Source organism: Martes martes (assembly GCF_963455335.1).
Source record: "Martes martes genome assembly, chromosome: 7".
Classification (NCBI taxonomy): Eukaryota; Metazoa; Chordata; class Mammalia; order Carnivora; family Mustelidae; genus Martes; species Martes martes.
In genome coordinates this window covers 139,811,969-139,832,205 of record NC_137894.1, presented here as the reverse complement: position 1 = coordinate 139,832,205, position 20,237 = coordinate 139,811,969, and the positions used below count along the sequence as shown (strand labels likewise).

General features: G+C 52.2%; 1 protein-coding gene across 4 annotated transcripts in view; it reads right to left on the bottom strand.

The window, feature by feature from the left end:
* Positions 1–20,237, bottom strand: part of EML1 (EMAP like 1) — a 176,121-nt gene that overhangs the window by 5,279 nt on the left and 150,605 nt on the right. For all 4 annotated transcript variants that reach the window (XM_080808139.1, XM_080808141.1, XM_080808138.1 and 1 more), the window contains 10 exons: positions 20,125–20,220; positions 18,373–18,507; positions 17,619–17,718; positions 16,437–16,591; positions 13,904–14,029; positions 13,498–13,629; positions 10,640–10,707; positions 8,135–8,223; positions 625–722; positions 433–520 (listed from right to left, as the gene is read on the bottom strand). In XM_080808139.1, the coding sequence (XP_080664265.1) occupies positions 433–520; positions 625–722; positions 8,135–8,223; positions 10,640–10,707; positions 13,498–13,629; positions 13,904–14,029; positions 16,437–16,591; positions 17,619–17,718; positions 18,373–18,507; positions 20,125–20,220 (1,087 nt within the window). The remainder of the gene's footprint in view (positions 1–432; positions 521–624; positions 723–8,134; positions 8,224–10,639; positions 10,708–13,497; positions 13,630–13,903; positions 14,030–16,436; positions 16,592–17,618; positions 17,719–18,372; positions 18,508–20,124; positions 20,221–20,237) is intronic.

Below are 20,237 nucleotides of genomic sequence, written 5' to 3'. Positions count from 1 at the left end.
ACTGCCAGGAGGGATGGGGAGAGAAGCAGGAGGGGCCCCAGGGTCTGCGCCCCCCCCCCCCCCCCAGGCAGGAGAGACTTCACTGTGTCTGCCTGCTTGGGATGACGCCTTTGCAACCCACTCTTTCCTGCCCCACTTGCCCCCCTCGGGTGTCTCCCTCCAGGATTTGACATCCCTCTCCTTGGAGCCCAGCATCTTCTGCTCCAGAGGGGCCCACACTACCCTGGGCCCCCAAGGATCTCAGTGGTGGGAAGGATCTTAGAGCTGGTCCTTCCCAACTCTCCTGCGTTATAGAAAAGGAAACGGAGGCCTGGAGGTGATGGCACAGGCCGAGGCAGTACAGGAAGTGAGGTTTTGCAGGAGACCCCATTTTGGTCTCAAAGTGAATGTTCTATGTGATCCAAATCCAGACAGGCCCTGGGGTGTACTCACAGTAAAGGATTTCATAGTCTCCAGAATTTGACACGAGGAATTGTGAGTTCACAGACCAGTCCAGGTGGGTAATGAAGCTGGAATGACCCTGGGAAGGAAGAGTGGGATGCGTTTCGTGTGCCTTGTAAATGCCTGGCCCGACAGACACGTGGTCACCACACACGTCCCCGTGAAAATGAGAAGAGCGCCTACCGAGCACTTGCCAACACGCGTGTACTTCCTCCCATTGTCGCTGACCCCGTAGATGTAGATGCAGTTGTCATGTGAGCCGATGGCTAAGAAGGTCCCGTCTGCAGAAATACGCAATGACGTTTATTTTAAATACAAGCACTTCTCAGTGACAAGAAGTAATGCTAGTGACATCACAAATCTAGAAAAAAAATAGCCAAATCAGGGACTTAGAGCGAAAAGTTTGCTTTTCAGGGAGTCCTATACCACTGCCAAAGCTGTCTTTTAGAAATCTACTCCTGGGGGCCCCTGGGTGGCTCAGGTCTGGTCGTGATCCCAGGGTTCTGGGATCGAGCCCCGCATCGATGCCCCCAACCCCCGCCGTCTCTGCATGCTGCTCTGCCTACTTGTGATCTCTGTCTGTCAAATAAATAAAATCCTTAAAAAAAAAAAAAAGAAAAGAAAAGAAATCCACTCCTGACCAGATCTCTCCCCTTAGCAGCTCCGTCCCTGCCATTCCCACAGGGAAGGACCAACACTCACTCCCTCGGTGACGGGCCGACAAGACCCTCCTGGATGTGGCCGCCTTGCTCCTCTCTGAGCTTCAGGCTCTCTCAGACCTCTGCACGTACCGTCCTCCCTCCCACTGCACTTCAGCACACACCGTCTTCCCTTCTATCCCTGCCCTGCCTGGAAGGCCCCTCCTACCTCATCTCTGCACACTCTGGCCTCCCTCCCACCCCCCTGCCCTGCCAAGGCTCTATCCCCCTCTCTTCCAAATAGGCCATCCGTTACCGTTTACGCCTGGGTTTCTGGCCTCAGGGAAGCCTAAGGAATAGGGCTTCGGTGCTTGTGTGGAAACACAGGGAAGGAGCTCGCTGTAGCAGAAAAGCAGAGCCCGCCTTCGTAGCCGGCAGAGGAGCTGCCAAGTGTGAAGGCAAAGAGAGGCGATGCAGGATATACTGGGAAGGAAACGAGGCCTGAGAGCCTAACCCAGAGAGGGTCAGACTTCCCTGAGGCCGGGACGCAGAAGGAAGGAGACAGGAACCATGTGTGGGGCGGGCACCGAGGCCTGGAATGGAACCCCGAGTAGCGGGGTCTCTGCGCCCTGGCTGGGGGACTGCGATGCGTCCCTTCTCACCCCAAGCACCAGCGCCTCCATCCACAGAGCGTGGTAACGGTTCCATTTCATAGCAATTCAGAGGATTCCCTGGATAGCATCTGGAAAGGTCCTGGAGGTCACTGGCCATTATAAGTCATTAAGAAAGGGGGACGCCTGGGTGGCTCAATTGGTTGGGCCGCTGCCTTCGGCTCAGGTCATGATCCCGGCGTCCTGGATCGAGTCCCGCATCGGTCTCCTTGCTCCGCGGGGAGCCTGCTTCTCCCTCTGCCTCTGACTACCACTCTGTCTGCATGTGCTCGCTCACTCTCTCTAACAAATAAATAAATTTTTTGTGCTCGCTCGCTCTCTCTAACAAATAAATAAATTGAAAAAAAAATTTTTTAAGAAAGGTTCTCCCCCCGACCACTGTCATCAGATTTTCCTTCTCCAAGGTAGGGAGTCCTATAGGAAACAAACCGTCAGGAAATGTTGTTTCAGGAAGTCCTAGCCTGGGCCAGGTCAAAATAAGGGTGTTGGCAAGACCAAGTCAGCCTGTCCCAGGTGGGAATCCTGATGGAATAGGGGTAAACAGGCCAAGGACAGCGGAGGCCTGGAGGGGGGAGACCATCTGTGGTGACGGTTCTCGAGAAGGCCGGAGAGCTGCATGGGGAACCATCCACCCTTGAGTCCTCCAACTGACCGGGCCCTGACAATAATGATGCTGATAAACACTAAAGGCTAATGCTAATTATTATCAAATTACAACAGTTCACATTTATGTAGTGTCCACTAGGTACCATCCTAAGCTTTTCCTATATTCATGTATTTCATCCCCATAAACCCTGAAGACAGGCAGATATTACGCCCATTTTTCAGGAGAGAAAACTGAGGCACAAGTGGTAAAGCAATTTGCCCAGGGTCACACAGGTTTACGGAAGCTGGGATTTGAACCCAGGCAGTCTGACTCCAGAGCCTGGAGGATTTTCTTGCTGATTCTGCTGCCCCTGCGACATAGATTAAGACATAGATCAAGCATAGAGCACGGCTGAAAGCCTGCCACGCGACGTGTCAGCATGCTGGCTTGTATACCCCTAAGCCAAGGATCTCAAGGTAAGAAGTACCGTATCATCTGTTAACTTTCTTTCATAATGGAACCATCTGTTATAATTTTAGCTGCTCCAGTTCCAGAGTTTCGACTATTCTAGGCACCTCCCGCAAGTGGGATCATACAATTTGTCTTTTTGTGTCTGCCTTATTTCACTCAGCATAATGTCCTCGAGAGTCACCTGTTATAGCATGCGTTACAATTTCCTTCCTTTTCAAGGCTGAATACTATTCTGTTGAATGGCTAGACCACATTTTGCTTCTCCATCCATCTACTGATGGACACGGGGGTTGTTTCCACCACTTAGAATAGTTCTCATAGAATAACAGTGCCATGAACATGGTGTACAAAAGCCTCTTTGAGAAAAGGGTCCCCTGGTTAATGAAGAAAAGCTCCATGGGGCGCCTGGGTGGCTCAGTTGGTTAAGCGGCTGCCTTCCGCTTGGGTCATGATTCCAGGGCCCTGGGATTGAGCCCCACATTGGGCTCCCTGCTCCAGGGGATGGCCATGAGGATAACTGACAAGAAATGCAAATATACTCCCCAAAGAACTCCGCTCACATCCACAGGAGCGGGTAGAGATCTGAGGGCTTCCTAGGAAAGAGTGCAGACGAGCGCTTCTTGCATTTCAAGAACATTCAAATAACCAGAAAATGATGACAAACACATAATACGCATAAAAGAATGCGAAATATTCGCCAGAATTAAGAGTAAAATATGATACTTAAAACATCAAGAGTGAAAGGCATTCTGAGCTGAGTAAACATCTTCTCAACATTGGAGAAAAGGTTCCAAGGTGCCTGGGGGGGAGGGGTGTCTGTTTAGGGTGACAAGTGTGAACTTTGCTCAGGCACCAGGAAAACACATCTGGAAGGGTTGCTCCTTCTCTAATGATACCAGTGGAGATTAAGAACACAGCTCTGCCATGACGTAGAGAGGACTCCCATTCAGCCTATAAGATAGAGAATTCCTACAGAGTAGTAGCAGCTCAGTCTCGGCCAAGTATGTCCAAGGAAAAAACTGCTATTTCCGAGAGGGTTTACGTAGCTGAATATCCTGCCTATCACAGAAAACTAGCATTTCCTTAGACACAAGCATCCAATGACAAGGCCTAGAAGCAAGGGCCCACCCAGCAGCCATGAACACTCCTGGCACCCACACTGTCAGAAGGACTCAGGTGCCAAACCCCAGTGGCTTCCACTGGCCCGTGATGAGTAAACTGCTCCACCTGTGATAACTATCATGGATGGAAAGAGAACAAATATACTTCAGAATGGCATCCAACCCACCACCACTGACTGATCACTGTTAAGGGGTACGGAGAACAAATTCATTATTTTGGAAATTGGTAAATAAAGTAAAAGAAACCAAGCAGGGGTGCCTGGGTGGCTCAGGCAGTTAAGCGTCCAACACTTGGTTTCCACTTGGGTTGTGATCTCAGGGTTGTGAGATTGTGCCCCACAGTCTCAGGCTCCATGCTCAGCACAGAGTCTGCTTAAGACTGTCTCTCCCTCTCCCTCTGCCCCTCCCTGCTGCTTGCATGCATGCATGCTCTCTCTCTCTCAAATAAATAAATCTGGAAAAAAAAAAAAAGAAATCAGGCATTTAACTTGACTTTCCTTAACGAATGCTACCACGCTTTTGGATAACAAAGTAGATGATCAGCAGTTTTTTTTTATGGAAATATTATATCTAATAAGTGAAGAAGAAAATCTAACATTGCCAAACCACTCATTTGTAGCCCCCTGTGGATCTAGGGATTGGGCACCAACAGCTCCTAAGATCACACAAAGTGAGAGAAGCAGATGTGACTCTCTGGTAGCTGGAAGACAGTAATACAAGCAGAACCTAGATGGAATCCAGCTCTAGATGCAAACATCACATCAGAGGAAGTCCAAGGGACAGAGGAACATGTTAAAGGACACCATGAGGACACACTCAGCAAAATCCAGAGTGGAGAAAACAACTACAGGAAAAATGAGCCCATTCCTTCAAGTGAACATTGTATACATGAGAGGGGGGAGGAGATGGAGGAGGGAGAGAGAGAACAAACACGAGGAACTGTGCATTAAAAGGGACTTCAGGGGCACCTGGGTGGCTCAGCCCGGTCAGTGTCTGCTTTGGCTCAGGTCATGATCTCAGGGTCCTGGGATCCAACCCCGCATCAGGCTCTCTGCTCAGTGGGAGCCTGCTTCTCCTTCACCTGCTTCTCCTGCTTGTGTTCCCTCTCTCACCATCTCCCTGTTAAATAAATAAATTAAATCTTTCAAAAAAAAAGGGGGGGGGTGTCTTCAGAGACATCCCAGGCAGTTACTACATGTGAGACTTTTTTGGATCCCAATTTAAACTGTTAAGAAGTCAAGTGAAAATTTGAATACTGACTATTCGAATACCTGATGATATTAAGAAGTTAATGCTATTTGGGCTGAGCAGGTGACAGTGACACTGTCGCTATGTTAAAAATAAGTAGGCAGGGCTTCCAGCCGTGGCCCAGGGAGAAGCCAGGCAAATCCTCTCCCCATAAAGCGATTATAAAGACGTACAAAACTGACCAAAATAACCATTTCCGTACTCTGGAAATGATCAAACGCATAAATCCATCCGAGAAGTGTTTATGCTTAAAAAGCTGCTGAATCTGGGGGGAAGGACAGCATGAGTCCCTGGGGCGCTTGCCTGGGGCTGTGCTCACCCCGCCCACCGGCTTGGGGGCTCCGAGGTTCTGGCCCGGCAGGGCCCTGAGCACCAGCGGCTTTGTTTCCGTGGTCAGGTGGCTCACTCCCTACAAAGCCCTGGGCGACGCCTCTGCCCTGCAGCACCCTTGGCAGAAGTGACCGTCTCCAGGGCGGTGGAGCGGAGAGCGCCCACGGCACCCAAGCGCGGCGGCGGGAGCGAGTCCTTTGGGGCATTGAGGGCTGCGCGCATGCGTGTACGTGCATGCGTGGGGCCGACAGGAGAGAAGCCCGGCTCGCCCGAAGCTCGCAGCCACGGCGAGGTTGTGCGCATGCCCGGGGAAGAGGCCGCGGCGCCCGCGGAAGTAGGAGCCAGGCAGACCCGGAAACGGCCTGAACTCCGGGCGCGCCCTGCACGCACGGCGGCGGGCAGAGGATGCGAGCCTGCCTGGCTGGGGGTGTTGGAGCGCAGCTCTGGCCTGTCCTCCACCCAAAATGTGTGAAGCCAAACTGAGAGGGCCGGGAAGAGAAACTAACAGGTCCCACGTGTCAGCGGGAGACGGCAAGCCTTCCCTCTCGGCCGCGGCCGGAGCAGTCAGGACACGGACGACCCCAGCGACACATCGGTCGGCTCGGACGCTGGCCACCCGCTTGTCGCACCGACGCGTAGAGGGCACTGCCCCCAAGACGGCAGGACGCACAGTCTCCTCAAGTGCGCCTGGGACACGGTCCCGGACAACCAGCGTCGGGCCGTAAAAACAAGTCTCCGAGAAGCGAGCGTGATGAAAGCCACGCAGGACACGCTCTAGGCCGCAACAGGAGGGGATAGGGAAACCCCCGACTTCGGAACGTCATCAGCGCACTCTAAAGGACCCGCAGGCCCGAGAAGAAGTCATTAGGGAAGTTAGGAAATGTTTTGAACGGAATGGACGAGAAAACAACATATCAAAGTTCACGGCCTGTGACTGAAACCGCTCGAAGGGAAATACTCTTTCTAAGAGAAGGGGAGAGAGACAAAGGACGGGAAGGGGCAGACGGAGGGGGGAGAGAGAATCTGGAGCAGGTGCCACACCCGGCGTGGAGCCCAGCACGGGCCGGATCCCACGACCCTGAGATCATGACCCGAGCGGAAACCAGGAGTTGGACGCTTAACGGACTGAGCCACCCAGGCGCCCCAACAATCACCTTTCTGAAACAAAGCCGAGGGGAAAAGCCTCAGGACTTGGGCGCGACACTAAAAGCCTGAGAAACTGGACTTGACCAGAATGGAAAGCTTTTGCTTCAGAAGACCCCATTAAGATGGGAGGACAAGCCACACCTGGGAGAAAACATGTGCAAGTGGCAGAGCTGATAAAGAACGTATACACGGACTCTAGAAAGCGCTCTTACAACTCAAGAGTAAGACAGACAGGGGCACCTGGGTGGCTCAGTGGGTTAAAGCCTCTGCTTTCGGCTCAGGTCATGGTCTCAGGGTCCTGGGATTGAGCCCCGCATCAGGCTCTCTGCTCAGCAGGGAGCCTGATTCCCCCTCTCTCTCTGTCTCTCTGCCTACTTGTGATCTCTCTGTCAAATAAATAAATAAAATCTTAAAAAAAAAAAAGTAAGACAGACAACCTGACTAGAAAACAGGCAGAATACCTGAAAAGGTATTTCACCAAAGATACAGGAGTGATTGACAGGCACAGGCAAACATTCCCAGTGTTTCCGAGTTTGGGAGCCAACTTAAAACCGCAGCTACTACTCCACCCCTACCAGAAGGGTCGTCGTGAAAGAGGCAGGTAATAACGGGTGTTGGTGGAAATGCAGAGAAAAACCCAAATCCCCACACGTAGCTGGTGGGAACCAGAGACCCTGTAGCCTCTCTGGTAAGCAGCTCGGCACCGTTTCATAAAATGTTAGACACAGATTTACCACGCAATCCACCAGTCCTATTCCTAGGAATTCACCTACGAGAAACGAAAACAAATGGCCACAAAGAGACCTACAGTGAGTGCTCCCAGGGGCTCTCTTCGTAATAACCAGAGACCAGAAACCACCCCCGTGGCCGCTGACGGATGAACGGATAAGCACAACGAGGCATATCCACGAAGTGGAATCCCATCTAGTACTTCAAAAGGAATCGAGTACGGACACATGCCTAACAACCTGAATTAATCTCGAAAACCAGTATTCCAGGTAGAAGAGCTCGGTAGTATATGAGTCCACTGATAGGGAATGTCCGGAAAAGGCGATTTATAGAACAGACAGCAGATCAGTGGTTGCCTAAGGCTGAGGGGTGGGAGTAGAGCTTAATTGCTAAGGGACGGGGAGGGAAGTTTTGGGGCGATGGCAAGGTTCTCAAATTGGTTTGTGGTGACGGCTGTACGGTGGCATGAATTCACTCAAAATCTGTCAATTACAACTAAATAAAGGTGTTAAAAAATAAAGAGGCCTCATCTTTTTAAGATCTGTACAAGAATATTAACAGATGAAAGCGTGGTACTGTCCGCAGCTGGGTGGTGACCACACGGGACTCAGTACGAGAATGGGTCTAATTTTGTCTACGTTTGACAGAAGCAGGACAGTTTAAGCTCTGCTCAGGAGGCTTGCGAGATTTCTTCCTTTAAAGACATCCACGCAGGATTTCCTAATTGTATGGCCAGCGGACTGCGGCTCTCACCTGGGGAGTAACGCATGACGGACAGCTGTTCATTTCCGTCCGTGTGAACGGTGACCAAGTCTTTTGTTTCTGTGTCGAACACAAACCACCTGTTGTGAACATGAGAAGAAGCGCGGTAAGTTGTTTAGTGAGAAGATAAAGGAAGACTAGTACACTTAACGGCAACTGTTAAAAACGATTCCTCTTGGGGTTTCATAAATACTCTTTGTTGGGACGCCTGGGTGGCTCAGTTGGTTAAGCGGCTGCCTTCGGCTCAGGTCATGATCCCAGCGTCCTGGGATCGAGTCCCACATCGGGCTCCTTGCTCGGCGGGGAGCCTGCTTCTCCCTCTGCCTCTTGCCTACCACTCTGTCTGCCTGTGCTCACTCGCTCGCTCTCTCTAACAAATAAATAAATTAAAAAAAAATTAAAATACTCTTTGTTGGCTTGACAAGAATGCTTATTCTCGGCTTTTCTTTCAGGCAAAGTTCCTTCAGGTAAGCATTTCCTAAAGAAAGAAGCAGCATGCTGGCTTTCCTTTGAAATGATGTGGTTCCACCGTGGTGACAGGGTCCTCAGGGCTTGAGTTTTGTCATTTGTATCTCAAAGGACAGAAAGCCCTGAGGCTGGGCCCCCGGCCAAAGGAGGCAGCAAACGGCCCCTGCACGGGTTTCCCCCAGACATCTGGCCCCAGAGCAGCAGGGTGGGTCCCAGGGGCTGGGCTGGACCAGCCTCGGGGTGTCTGGCCTCCCAAGAGTGATGCTGTCGGGACCAGCCTGGGGATAGCCAGGGTGGAGAGGGTGGCGGAAGGGCAGCCACAGACCTGGTCTGGGCTCCACATCCTTGATTATAAAATGAGGATAAGGGCCAAGTCCACCGTGGAGGCACGGTGTTGAAGCAAACCCTAAGGGATACAGATGTGCTTCGTATCTGCCAACAAGGACTTGGTACTGGGTGCATGTACTCTCCTGCCTGCGTGTTCTCGGGTGGTGACCGTCACGGGGCTCCCGTGTTTCCAGGGATGGAAAGGACTGTGGGTGCCCTGTTTTGGTAGCCTCAGACCGGGGACCCCAGACAGGGTACACTCCATGGGCTCGGCCAGCGAGCGGTGCTAGTTTCTCTGCTTCCTAGTCCAGGGGACGAAATTTGGATTTGGCTTCTCGACTTGTGTCTTCAACAACCTTTTACCTTTAATATGCTGTTGACCGTGATCAGAGGCCAGAACACAAGTGCAGGGGCTGGGGCTGACTGGGCTATGCTCCAAAGCCCCACGAACGGCCCCATCCAGAGCTAAAGCTGGCGCGAGGACCAGAGATGTGGGAGGCAGACACTGTGGGAAGCACTAGAGTCCACGTGCCCTCTCTCCCACCCACGGGACCTTGTCTGTGATTTTGGGCATCCTGGTGCGGCCCCCAGGCCCTGTCCTACGGCTCATAGCCTGCACGTGGGCCTAGTGATCATTGGCTGTCAGCCGCTCATCAGAGCCCGTTGGGTCTGAAGCTTCCACTGTCCCCAGGAGAGTTTAAAAGGAGGGTGTGTGTGTGTGTGTGTGTGTGTGTGTATGTATGTGTGGGTGTCGCACATCAACGCACACGTGGCAAAACATTTTCATGAAGAATTCTGTTGGCTATGAGGTGCCCCGCTCTTTAGATGCTGTGACCTGTGACTTATAAATGGTTCCTCTTTCCTCATACACACACCACAGTCATCCCAACAGTCTAAATGGTTTGCTTTCTAGAGAGAAAGGATGGGAGGAAATCACCAAAAATATCTGAATTAAACCGCAACAAGCATATATGTACTATGACAGACAATATGAAAGTGTAATCAGAATGTGCGAAAGACGGAGCACCAGAGCTCCCGACACTGCCTGCTGGGACACCCCAGAGAACACCCCTACACCACCTCCTCCAATCGCCAGGGCTGCCTGTCTAGGCAGGTAATACTGTCACAGTTTATGAAGTCAAACTACTCAGAGAGGTTGTCTGGCTGGCCCAGAGACACACAGCTGCCGAGTGGTGGAGCCGGGAGTCAAGTGCAGGCCTACTGCCTGACCTCTTGGAGACTCTTGGTAAATACACGTTGGCAGAATCCGAGCATGAGGCTCGGGATCTGGGCAGTTTCCAGAATTTCGAAAGGGCAGCAAGAAAAGCATTTTTAAACTCTTGGGGCTTTGAAATGCTTTCTTGCCCAATTCCAAAGCTGAGGCTCCTCCCATAGCCTGCAGATCAGGGCTTGGGGAGCTCCACAAATCCCCTGAAACTGTAGGCAAGCATGTCTGTGTGTACGTGTGTATGCGCATGTGTGTGTGTACCTGTATGTCTGTGCATGGGCAGAAAGGTCCAGAGCTTTCGTCAGATTCCCCCTCCCCCGCCCTGTCCTGAATGCGAAGGATGCCGTCTTCCCTGTTCGTTTTGAGTTCTGGCTTAATTCTCGGGTGGTGGCTAGAAGCTGGTGGGGCAGCCACCCCGCGCCCGACCCCGGGGACCAGAGACCCCAAGTGGAGCCCTGACGACACGGGCTTACCTGCCAGTCAGTGTTCCCACCGCAAGCACAGACCCTGAAGGATGAAAACCAGAAGACTGAGCTGGATCCTAAAACATTGTAAAGGAAGTGTAAATTGATGGCCAGACACAGCGCTACCGCAGAAAACACACACGCGGCTGTTCCAAAGGGGCTTCGCGGCCCCACTGAAACAACAGGGCTCTTTGCGCGCCAAGAGAGGAAAACGTTCTCCTACTCTGGGAAGGTCATGTGTCCATCACACTAGATATGGGTCCCTTTAGAGGTTTTCCTCTTTCTGTCTGAATTATCTTTTCATGCCTACAGGAATCAGAAGACAGACCAACACATAAATGCTCTTCCTCCCAGTCCTGGCAGCCCCTTGGGTTGACCCCCATGGTGTGCTTGATGGCCCCGAAAACAGGACCGCCAAGCCCGATGCCAGTAGTGACACTGGATCAGAGCCCCCGGGCGCATGCAGCACGCTCGGTAGGCGTGGAAGGTTCTCGAGACCAGTAAGCACATTCAGGTTTGGGTCAAGTGTCCCTGACTAACGTGTCCGTCACTAACTCTGGCACAAGGTGGGATGGGACCGATGACAAAGGGAGAAGCAAGCTGTCAAGTCACAGGAGAGGGAGTGTTAGAGGAAGCTCAACGGGGAGACTGGGCAGATGCTTCCTGGTCCCGAGACTCTCGGAACAGGACCTTTCGGTCCAGGAGGGATCAGGCTGGTGAAAGAGGGAGCAGACACCCCGATCGGTATTTTCTGGGATCAGGAGCTACGGGGACGAGAGTGTGATCCAAGAGGTCAAAGCGACCCAGTGTGGGGCATATTTGAGGAATGATGGGTAGAGAGGACATCCCAAGCTGGGATGTCCCGGTGGGATGGAAGGTGTGTGGATGTCACTAATGAAGGCTGTGCCTCCACGGTCAGGGCTGAGATTATGGGGAAACAAGAGCACGGTGACACTGACTGTTTTCTTTCCATAGAGAGTGTGACGTGACTGGGGCGCCTGGCTGGCTCAGGCAGTAGAGCGTGTGACTCTTGATCTCCGTGTTGAGTTCCAGCTCCACACTGGGTGTAGAGAGGACTTAAAAACAGTAGAATCGGGGCACTTGGGTGGCTCCGTGGGTTAAAGCCTCTGCCTTCGGCTCAGGTCATGATCTCAGGGTCCTGGGATCAAGCCCCGCATCGGGCTCTCAGCGGGGAGCCTGCTTCCCTTCCTCTCTCTCTGCCTGCCTCTCTGCCTACTTGTGATCTCTGTCTGTCAAATAAATAAAATCTTTAAAAAAAAAAAACCAGTAGAATGTTTAAAAATGAAAAGTGTGACATGACTGAGTCTGCTTTAGATAGAAGGTCCCTTGGTGGAGGGACTTCGAATGGACCCAAGCGAGAGGAGACGGGTGGCAGGGAGACCGAGAAAGAAGCACCCGTGGGAATGGAGATCGAGACGTGACCGTGTCAACTGAAAAACAAGACGGCAGGTACTGACTCTGTTCTCGGCAATGCTTTCTTCAGGTGGGAGCTCCGACCAAGCTCAGGGCCGCCCCGAGACACAGAGAGAGCCACCTCCGCTTGGAGCTTTGCTGTGTCATTAATTCTCTCAGGCTCCTTACATTTCCCCATTGAGGACACTGAGGTGCAGGGAGGTTCTCGTCCAAAGCCACACGGCAGCAGGTGAAGGAGCGAGGATTTAACCAGAGATCTTTCCAGCGCCTGGTTCTGAGCCCCTTCCCTTCTGTCGGGCTGAGGGGTGACCGGTCAGGGGAGGGGAGGGGGAAGGAGCCTCTGGGATTGCTTTCAGGGGGGCCGCGGCTGAGGAGCAGCAGGGGAGGTCGCTCTCCCCCCACCGCCGTGTCCCCCCATCTGTTCCTCCAGCCCCCCAGGGGGACAGGTCCAACACAGGACCCCGCTTCCTTCAGCCCATCCTGCCGCCTGGGCCGCACCCACTCTTCCCTCTGAGGGGTTCGGGTCCTGTCATTTTGGAGCTCAGCTCAGCTCCACCAGTGGCGGCCGGCTCTAGACCCTCGGTGACCTTCTCGGGGGTAAGGGGTCAGGGGGTAAAGGGCCGAAATGCAGATCTGGCATGCTGGGGAGTGCCGGGCCCTCTGTGGGGGCTGCGAGGAGGAGTTGGGGCTGCAGAGGGCAGGACACGTCAGCAAGGACACGGGCCACACAGGACGTACCGTGCTTCGGAGTCCGTACCGTGCAGGGGAAGACCGGGGGTCGGGGAATCAGACTGAGCTGTGTGTAAGCGCCGGCTCTGTCACTTGCTGACCTAGCGGCCGCGGCCAGCCGGCGGACTTGGCTAAGCCTCGGCTTCCAATCCGGTCACCTGGCACCCCGGCAGGTGCAGGCTCCAGCTCCTGCGTGCCCAGCGCCCCGTGCTCGGTAACTACACCGTTGCTGGCTCCACGCGGGCAGGACAGGACGTCCCCGCGCTCCAATACCTAATCTGAGTTCCTTCTGTGAGGATCACAGCGACGCCCCCTGGAAGTCTAAAGCCCGAGGGTCAAACTCCAATTGTAGAGATAAATTACGTTGGATGCGTAAATTGTCGTTGCAAAGGTGCGCTGTGAGCGGAGCGCGGGCTCACGACGGGCTTCTGAGCACGGAAGCCGGTGAAGGAGCTCTGCGCTCAGGGGAACCCCCCAACTTTGAAAGCCTAGCTTACTGTTGAAAAACTCACCAGCAAACTTCAGGATGACGCAGAGGGGACCACTTGAGGCCGTGTTTAAACCAGTGCCAGCCAAAGGGGGTGAACTGGGTGACATTTACTTTGGGACAATTTTCTATCTCTATCCATTGCATGCAAAAACATAAACAAACGCGTTCCAGAGGAACTTTCATAAGAAAAACGCCACGTAACATGCATGTCTACCTCTATGACTTTGTCCCAGACGGGCCGGTGACCAACAGCGTCCCAGAGAGTGGCGTGCCTGTCATGCCCGCAGGTCAAGAACTGAGGTTTGGAGGCGTGGATGGCTAGTCCCCAGAGCTCATCGGTGTGACCCTGCAAAGGACCAAGACAGAGGAAGCTCTCTGAAACACTCAGGGACACTCGGGGGCGGGGGCCTGTGGCATCCGCACGCTTTCGGCTGCCCTCCCCAGTTTCCCTTCCCACCGGACCTAAGCCAGGACAGCACCTGAAACTCTGATGCCAAGGAAGGCTTCGCTGCTATAAAACAAAGGGATCATCCCCTGTTTGCAAGGCTCTCTCATGCTCTCTGAGCCTCTGATACCGCAGCCGGTGAAGGCTGTGCTGGGCCGGCTGGGAGGGAGCGTACCTGAGTGATGGGTGTGAAGTCCCCTGACAGAGTGCCCTGCAGAACGAAGTTTCTAGTTGTGCCTATCAAGATCACGTCACCCTTCCCCTCGGTCACTGTCCGGATCGGGCCAAACTGTTCTGGAATCTGCATTGAGAAGAAAGCATCGGAAATGTCCTTAAATGTTAGCTCCACCATTCCAAGTATGTGTTTCTATATCATGATGATGGCCCCTCCCTCCTCCCTCCCCCCCCCACACGCACACACATACACACGCTTGCGTGCACACACGCGCACACACATGCGCACACATGCGCACACATGCACACACACACATTCACGTAACATGGAGAGAGAGCAAGGTTCAGAGCTGGGACCTGTTGAGTGAACGATCAAAACCACACATTGGACGTTTAAACTCCAAACGTGTATAAGCTTCGAAGAATCGGCAAGAGCAAGGTCGTTAAACAAAAACAATGAAAAATGAGGTATCTTTTTCTTGGTAGGAATAAAAAATTAGAAACAACACTGGTTAGTTTACTTTTTTCTTCTTGTGGCTTTGGATAGTAGCGGGTACAATTTGGAAAGTAGAGAACAGAATAATAAGCCGTAAGAAGTATTCCTGGGGCGTCTGGGTGGCTCAGTGGGTTAAAGCCTTTGCCTTCAGCTCAGGTCATGATCTCAGGGTCCTGGGATCGAGCCCTACATCGGGCTCTCTGCTCAGGGGGGAGCCTGCTCCCCCCCCCCCGCCTGCCTTTCTGCCTACTTGTGATCTCTGTCAAATAAATAAATAAAATCTTAAAAAAAAAAAAAAGAAGAGTTCCTAAAATTTACTGTAACTTAAAATGGTAAATTCTTTGGCAACTCTGTACGACTTAGTTTTGAAATTCACTGTTCATGTCGGTAAATGTGTGGAATTATCAAATTTTAAGACAAACAATTTCAAAATATGCCTGCCAAGATCAATTTGCTGCGTGGTGAAATAAACAGAGGTTCTCGTACTTTATAAAGGAACAAACGCAGAGACCCGGCTGGGGGATGCTGGGCACCCCAGTTCTGGAAAGACGCCGCTTGCTCTCTCACAAACTTTCCATCTCCAGCGCAGTCTGTTGGCACAGGTTTGGGAAAAGGTGAAGATAATCCATGCTAAGGAAGAGGAAGGTATGGATGCTAAAAAAATGATGAGAATCTTCTAGAAACTGGATGAGGCTTTGAGGCTTCTGTTGCAGTTACGATTTAACACAGGAGCCCATTCAGTGAAATGCTGGTCAAATCTTAGGATAGAGAATGGCATCACGATGAAAATCTCCATGAACGGGAAGGCGATTTCCAAAGCTCACCCAGAGGCCTTCCTTTATTAACAGCAATAATCAATAGAACCGTATCAATACCGCCAAAGCAGCGGGCCGCGCTGCCCTCTGATAGAATGGGTTACAGGATGTAACGTGTTGTGTTGTGAGTGTTGTACACACCCACTCAGAGGCTGGAGAAGGTCTATAATGTGTCCACTGGACGCTATAGATAGGGACCCTCAGCCTTCACACTGATGTCCGCCTTGACGTCTGTCTGCTCCTAGATCCCCAGGGCCTGGGGGAGGGGTTCCAGTGAGTGTGTACGAGGCAGATTAAACTTCTTTCCTGTGGTTCCTACTGGTGTGCAGGGTAACAAGGTGGTAAAATCGATACTGAAAGGAGAGAGAGCTTTAGAGAATATGTTGGCACTCAGCCATGAACAAGGTAAATACTCAGTAAATGTTAGTTTCGGGTTGTAATGTCTCCAGAGTCACACCTGGAAATTAAAGTGGAAAAAGATGAAAGATTTTTTTTTTATTTAAAAGATTTCATTTATTTGTTTGAGGAGGGGGGAGATGAGCAGGGGAAGGGGCAGAGAGAGAGAGAAGCAGGCTCACCGCTGAGCAGGGAGCCCAACATGGGGCTAGATTCCAGGACCCTGGGATCATGACCTGAGCTGAAGGCAGATGCTCAATGCACTGAGCCACACAGGCACCCCAAGAAGAAAGATTTGAATGAAAAATAAAAATGTGGATAATATTCCCTTGGAAATGTGAGACTGTTCTCTTACAAAAATACTCTAAATGTGCAATATGTTACAACCTAAAATTTTACAAACCTAATTCCATTTTAGTAGTTATACTTAAACTGCTTCCAATGATTTTAATAAAATGTTTCCTTTTTTTTTTTTTTTAAAGATTTCATTCATTCATGACAGAGAGAGAGGGAAAGAGGGAACACAAGCAGGGGGAGCTGGAGAGGGAGAAGCAGGCTCCCCGTCGAGCACGAAGCCTGATATGGGCTCGATCCCAGGACGCTGGCATCATGATCTGAGCCGAAGGCAGACGCTTAACTGACTGAGCCACCCAGGTGCCCCCAAATGTTTCCTTTTTAATAAAGTTTTATCTAAACCATTTTTGAAACAGTAAGCTGAAGATTTCAAACTAACAAGAAAACTGGTTAGTGTACCAGTTTTGGGAGGTTCAAAATGAATTTTGGGAAAAAAAAAAAGAATTTCGATAGCGCTGCTTGCTTTATCTTACCTCAGTTTTACGAAGTTTCTGATAGTTTCCATTCCAAGAAATGAGCTTGCGGTCCTTCCCTCCTCCCGACACCAGCGTGCCGTCCCGTAACATACAAAGTGCAAAAATGCCCCCCTCGTGGGCCCCTTGAACGGCGTAGCTTATCCGATTCGTACCTAAACACACCAAGAAAACCATCCTCAGACGTGATCAAAGGGCTCGCCTCCGTCCATCCCATTTCTCTTTGGTTTTAAAGTGGCATCTTGTGGGGTAGGACATCTCTGCAGTGCGCCTCTACAAGGGACGCGATTTCTAGAAGCTCGCGCAGCAGCAGACAAGCACGCTCCGGGCTACTTCACGATCCAGAACACGCTCACGGGAAGCCGAGGACGGAGCGAGCATGGCGAGACTGTGCGAGGTGAAGAACGGGGGCTTGGGTTCACATCCTCGACAAGTCGCTTCACTGTCCTACACCTCAGTTTCCCCTTTGTGTCCTGCTTATCCTGTAGGAGCCTGCTAAGGGTGAAATGGGGTGACATGGGAAGCACTTGCCCCCACAGTAGTCGGGACACTAGGGAAGTCATCACATTACCCTGAAGTCACATCCAGGGATCTGTTTCTGCCTTTGCCCCCAACCCAAACTCTAAGCCCTCTGAGGACAGGGATGGTGTGGTTTCCCTTTCCTCCTGCTGCAAACGCTCATTGAACTTGACCGGATGGGTGTTTTCTGAGTAACGAATCCTCTTTACGCGGCTGTGGGCTCTCTGACACCACGGCCTTGCGATCATCAGCGTGCTCGGTGGCTAACGTGCTGTCTCGCACACAATTAGTTCTCAGTAACTATCTGCCAGAAGCCGCAGGAACCAGCAAAGTTATTTAAGTCTCTTACAGCTAAATAAATAGTCATTGACACCTTCACCGTTATAATTGGTTACTAGAACTCTTATTAAAGCTATTCCATCAAAATATTTTGGGCTTAAAGAGCCTGCTGCAGTAATAGAAAGTGCACAATTCTTGTTTTTCCTCTGTTCTAGTTTTAAGGTTTCAGGTTACACACGCACCCATATTCGTATGCACTTATTAAACTTGGGGTTTAGCTGTAATTCTGTTAACTCTGTTCACAGACCCCTCTTAGAGAAGCTGTGTCTGGCCTCGTATAATATCCGGCCCCAATCTTTTGTTCTGGGGACAAGTCTGTGTTACCTTTTCCCCACACCAAGATGTTGCCGCTTGAGTCTCCAGTGATGGTGTCACCGTTTTCAGAAAAAGTCACGCAGAGGACAAACTTTGGCTTTTCTTGCTTCTGTGGGATGTTGTAAATATATACACGTATTTAGTGAAGACGCCCTCTAATTCGTATTCCTCTGACCTAGAGGCACGGTGCTCCTAAGCCCCACGTGCCTTTCGTTTTCATCTACCGTTATATAACGTATGCTGCGAGACTACCTGCTCTAAAACAGTGAAATTCCTGGCAATTTTAAAGTTGCAGACAGTTGGGGCAGAGGAGGGTGTCAGTGGGACGGGCTGTGTTGTCATGACTAGAGCCTCAGAACAGGGCCCTGGCACTGGAATAAAGCAGTCCTCTAACTGGGCCCCGCCAGGAAGGAGGCGCTGTCCCTGGTACTCACAAGCCCCAGGACCTTCTTGGTTGTTCTTTGCAAGGACCATGTAGGGTGGCGGGGGCACCTGGCCCCCAGAGCGACTGTCCCTGCGCTTCTCCCCTTGTTGGTTCATCTTTCCTTCCTGGCATCACCAAGACGACCCACAGAGACACAAGGGGCCCCCAGTTCTGTGAGGGTCCCCGGGAATACTCTTCATTGCTATACCCCCAGATAGATGTCCTGATTTGCCAATCAGAGCAAATTCCGGAGACTGCGCTACGCCTCACTGCTCCCGGAGAAGCCCTGACCACAGGCACCGCTCAGTGAAGACTCAAACAAATGGAATGTAACATTACCTCGAATAATCCTTGCTTCTTAATAAGGGAGTTTCCTTCTAATGTCCAAAAGTAGAGATGTGACTTTCCGCAGGTAACTATTATATTAGTGTCCGTGGGGTGGAAGTCCGCAGCAAACACGGCTTCGTTAGAACACTTTGAGCAAAACAGGAGAATCAAATGTCTCAAATCTCTGGACACGTCAGAAAGTAAGTGACAGCTGAGCCGCAGACAGCTTGCCGGGCCGAGCCCTAAAGCCTCTTGATTTTTCTCCCCACTGAGCTCACCTTCCATAAACACTCAGCTTATGTTTGCTGGGTGTCATAACCTCTCCTTGTCTGTCTGTCTGTCTCCCCTGCTGGGCCATAGCCCTGGGGACAGGGACCTCAGCTCCTCTCTCTCTGCAGGGGAGGGGGGCGCCCAGCAGGAGCGGGCACGAATCATGTCTTTGCTGAAGGGCCGGGTGGAAACTTAAGAACCCAAGAATTTGCTCTCATCTCCCGTCACAGACTCCCAGCCGAGGCTGAAAACAGAATCGCCTGACGTGTGTTACAACGTGGTGTCAAGCCTCAGCCCCATCTGGGGACGGGAATTTTGGGAGGGGCCCAGGAATCTGGATTTTATCCAGCTCCATCACTCCTGGCTGACTTTGGCTGTCCTGTTTGCTCTGGGATTCCCTCCTGGTAATTCCCAGGACTCTGCCGGTGGTCTGGTGACTGGGCGGGGGCTCCAGGGCTGGGAGCTGGCTCTTGGGAGTCTCTGCACCGCCCCCGACCTGTTCACTGCGTTTCCAGCACCTGCACTTCGGCCGGATGAATCTGACCCTGATTGTTCCTTCTGCTCGAAATTCAGTCACAAGCCTTAAACCTAGGTGATAATTTGCCTCTGATCACTTTCACCACCCAGCAACCTAGCAAGAACTTAAATACTTGACCAGAATGTTAGTAAGCTGGTGTTAGGAAACATGCCAGATAAGAATACAGACCCAGCATGCCAAACACTTGAGGGAGAGAGATAAGGCAATGGATGGTGGTCCTGATGGCCGGGAAGTAAAGTGGTCTAAGGCTAACGGAGGACAGGATGGGGACTCTGAAGTCAAGTCTGTAACGACTGGGATCCATTCATGATTTCCACAGGAGGGAAATACAAGAGAGCATAAGGAAAGCTGGGGGACCTATCGCACAAGATGGACCGGAGGCGGTAAAGAGAAGCCCAGCGCACCCCCCTTGGAAGGGCCCCACGGGGAGGGGCTGGGGTCCCGCAGGGGCGCTCGCCTTCGCAGAGGCCACTCAGCTTTGGCCAAGCCCCGTGCTGGCTGTGCTGACCTCTCCCTCAGCCCTCGCTGCTCCTGACCTGTCCCCACTCCCCTGTCCCCGCCCTGTGGCACAAGGGGGACACCTCCCGTACCACCACACCTGCAGTGCCCCCCGCGACGGCAGAGCACATATTTGTGGAATAAAATGAGGCAGCAGCGAACAGGGAACAAGGGAGTGGCTCCGAAGGGAAGGGGCTGCGACGTGAGGAAGAAGGAAACCTTACGGGTGTCATGAAGGGGGAGGAGACCCTGCCAGGACTTGGCACCGCACCCTGGAAGGGGAGAGGGGCGGGCTCGGGATTCCTGGGGGCTGGTGTCAGGCCCGAGGGCCGGCCCAGGAATGGGGGGAGCCTGTGGCCCACCGAGAAGTGGGACCCGGGCCTGGGAGCCAGCGGGAGCAGACGGCTCCGCTCGGGGAGATTACAGCGGAGCCCGGCGTGGGGCTCGGAGAGAGAGACCTTCACGTCGGCCAGCCGCTCCTCCCTCTGCCAGTCCCACACGGACAGCACGTGGTCGTTGGAGTCGTCCACAGTGCACAGACTGCTCCCTCCGTTCTGGAAAACAAAAGGTG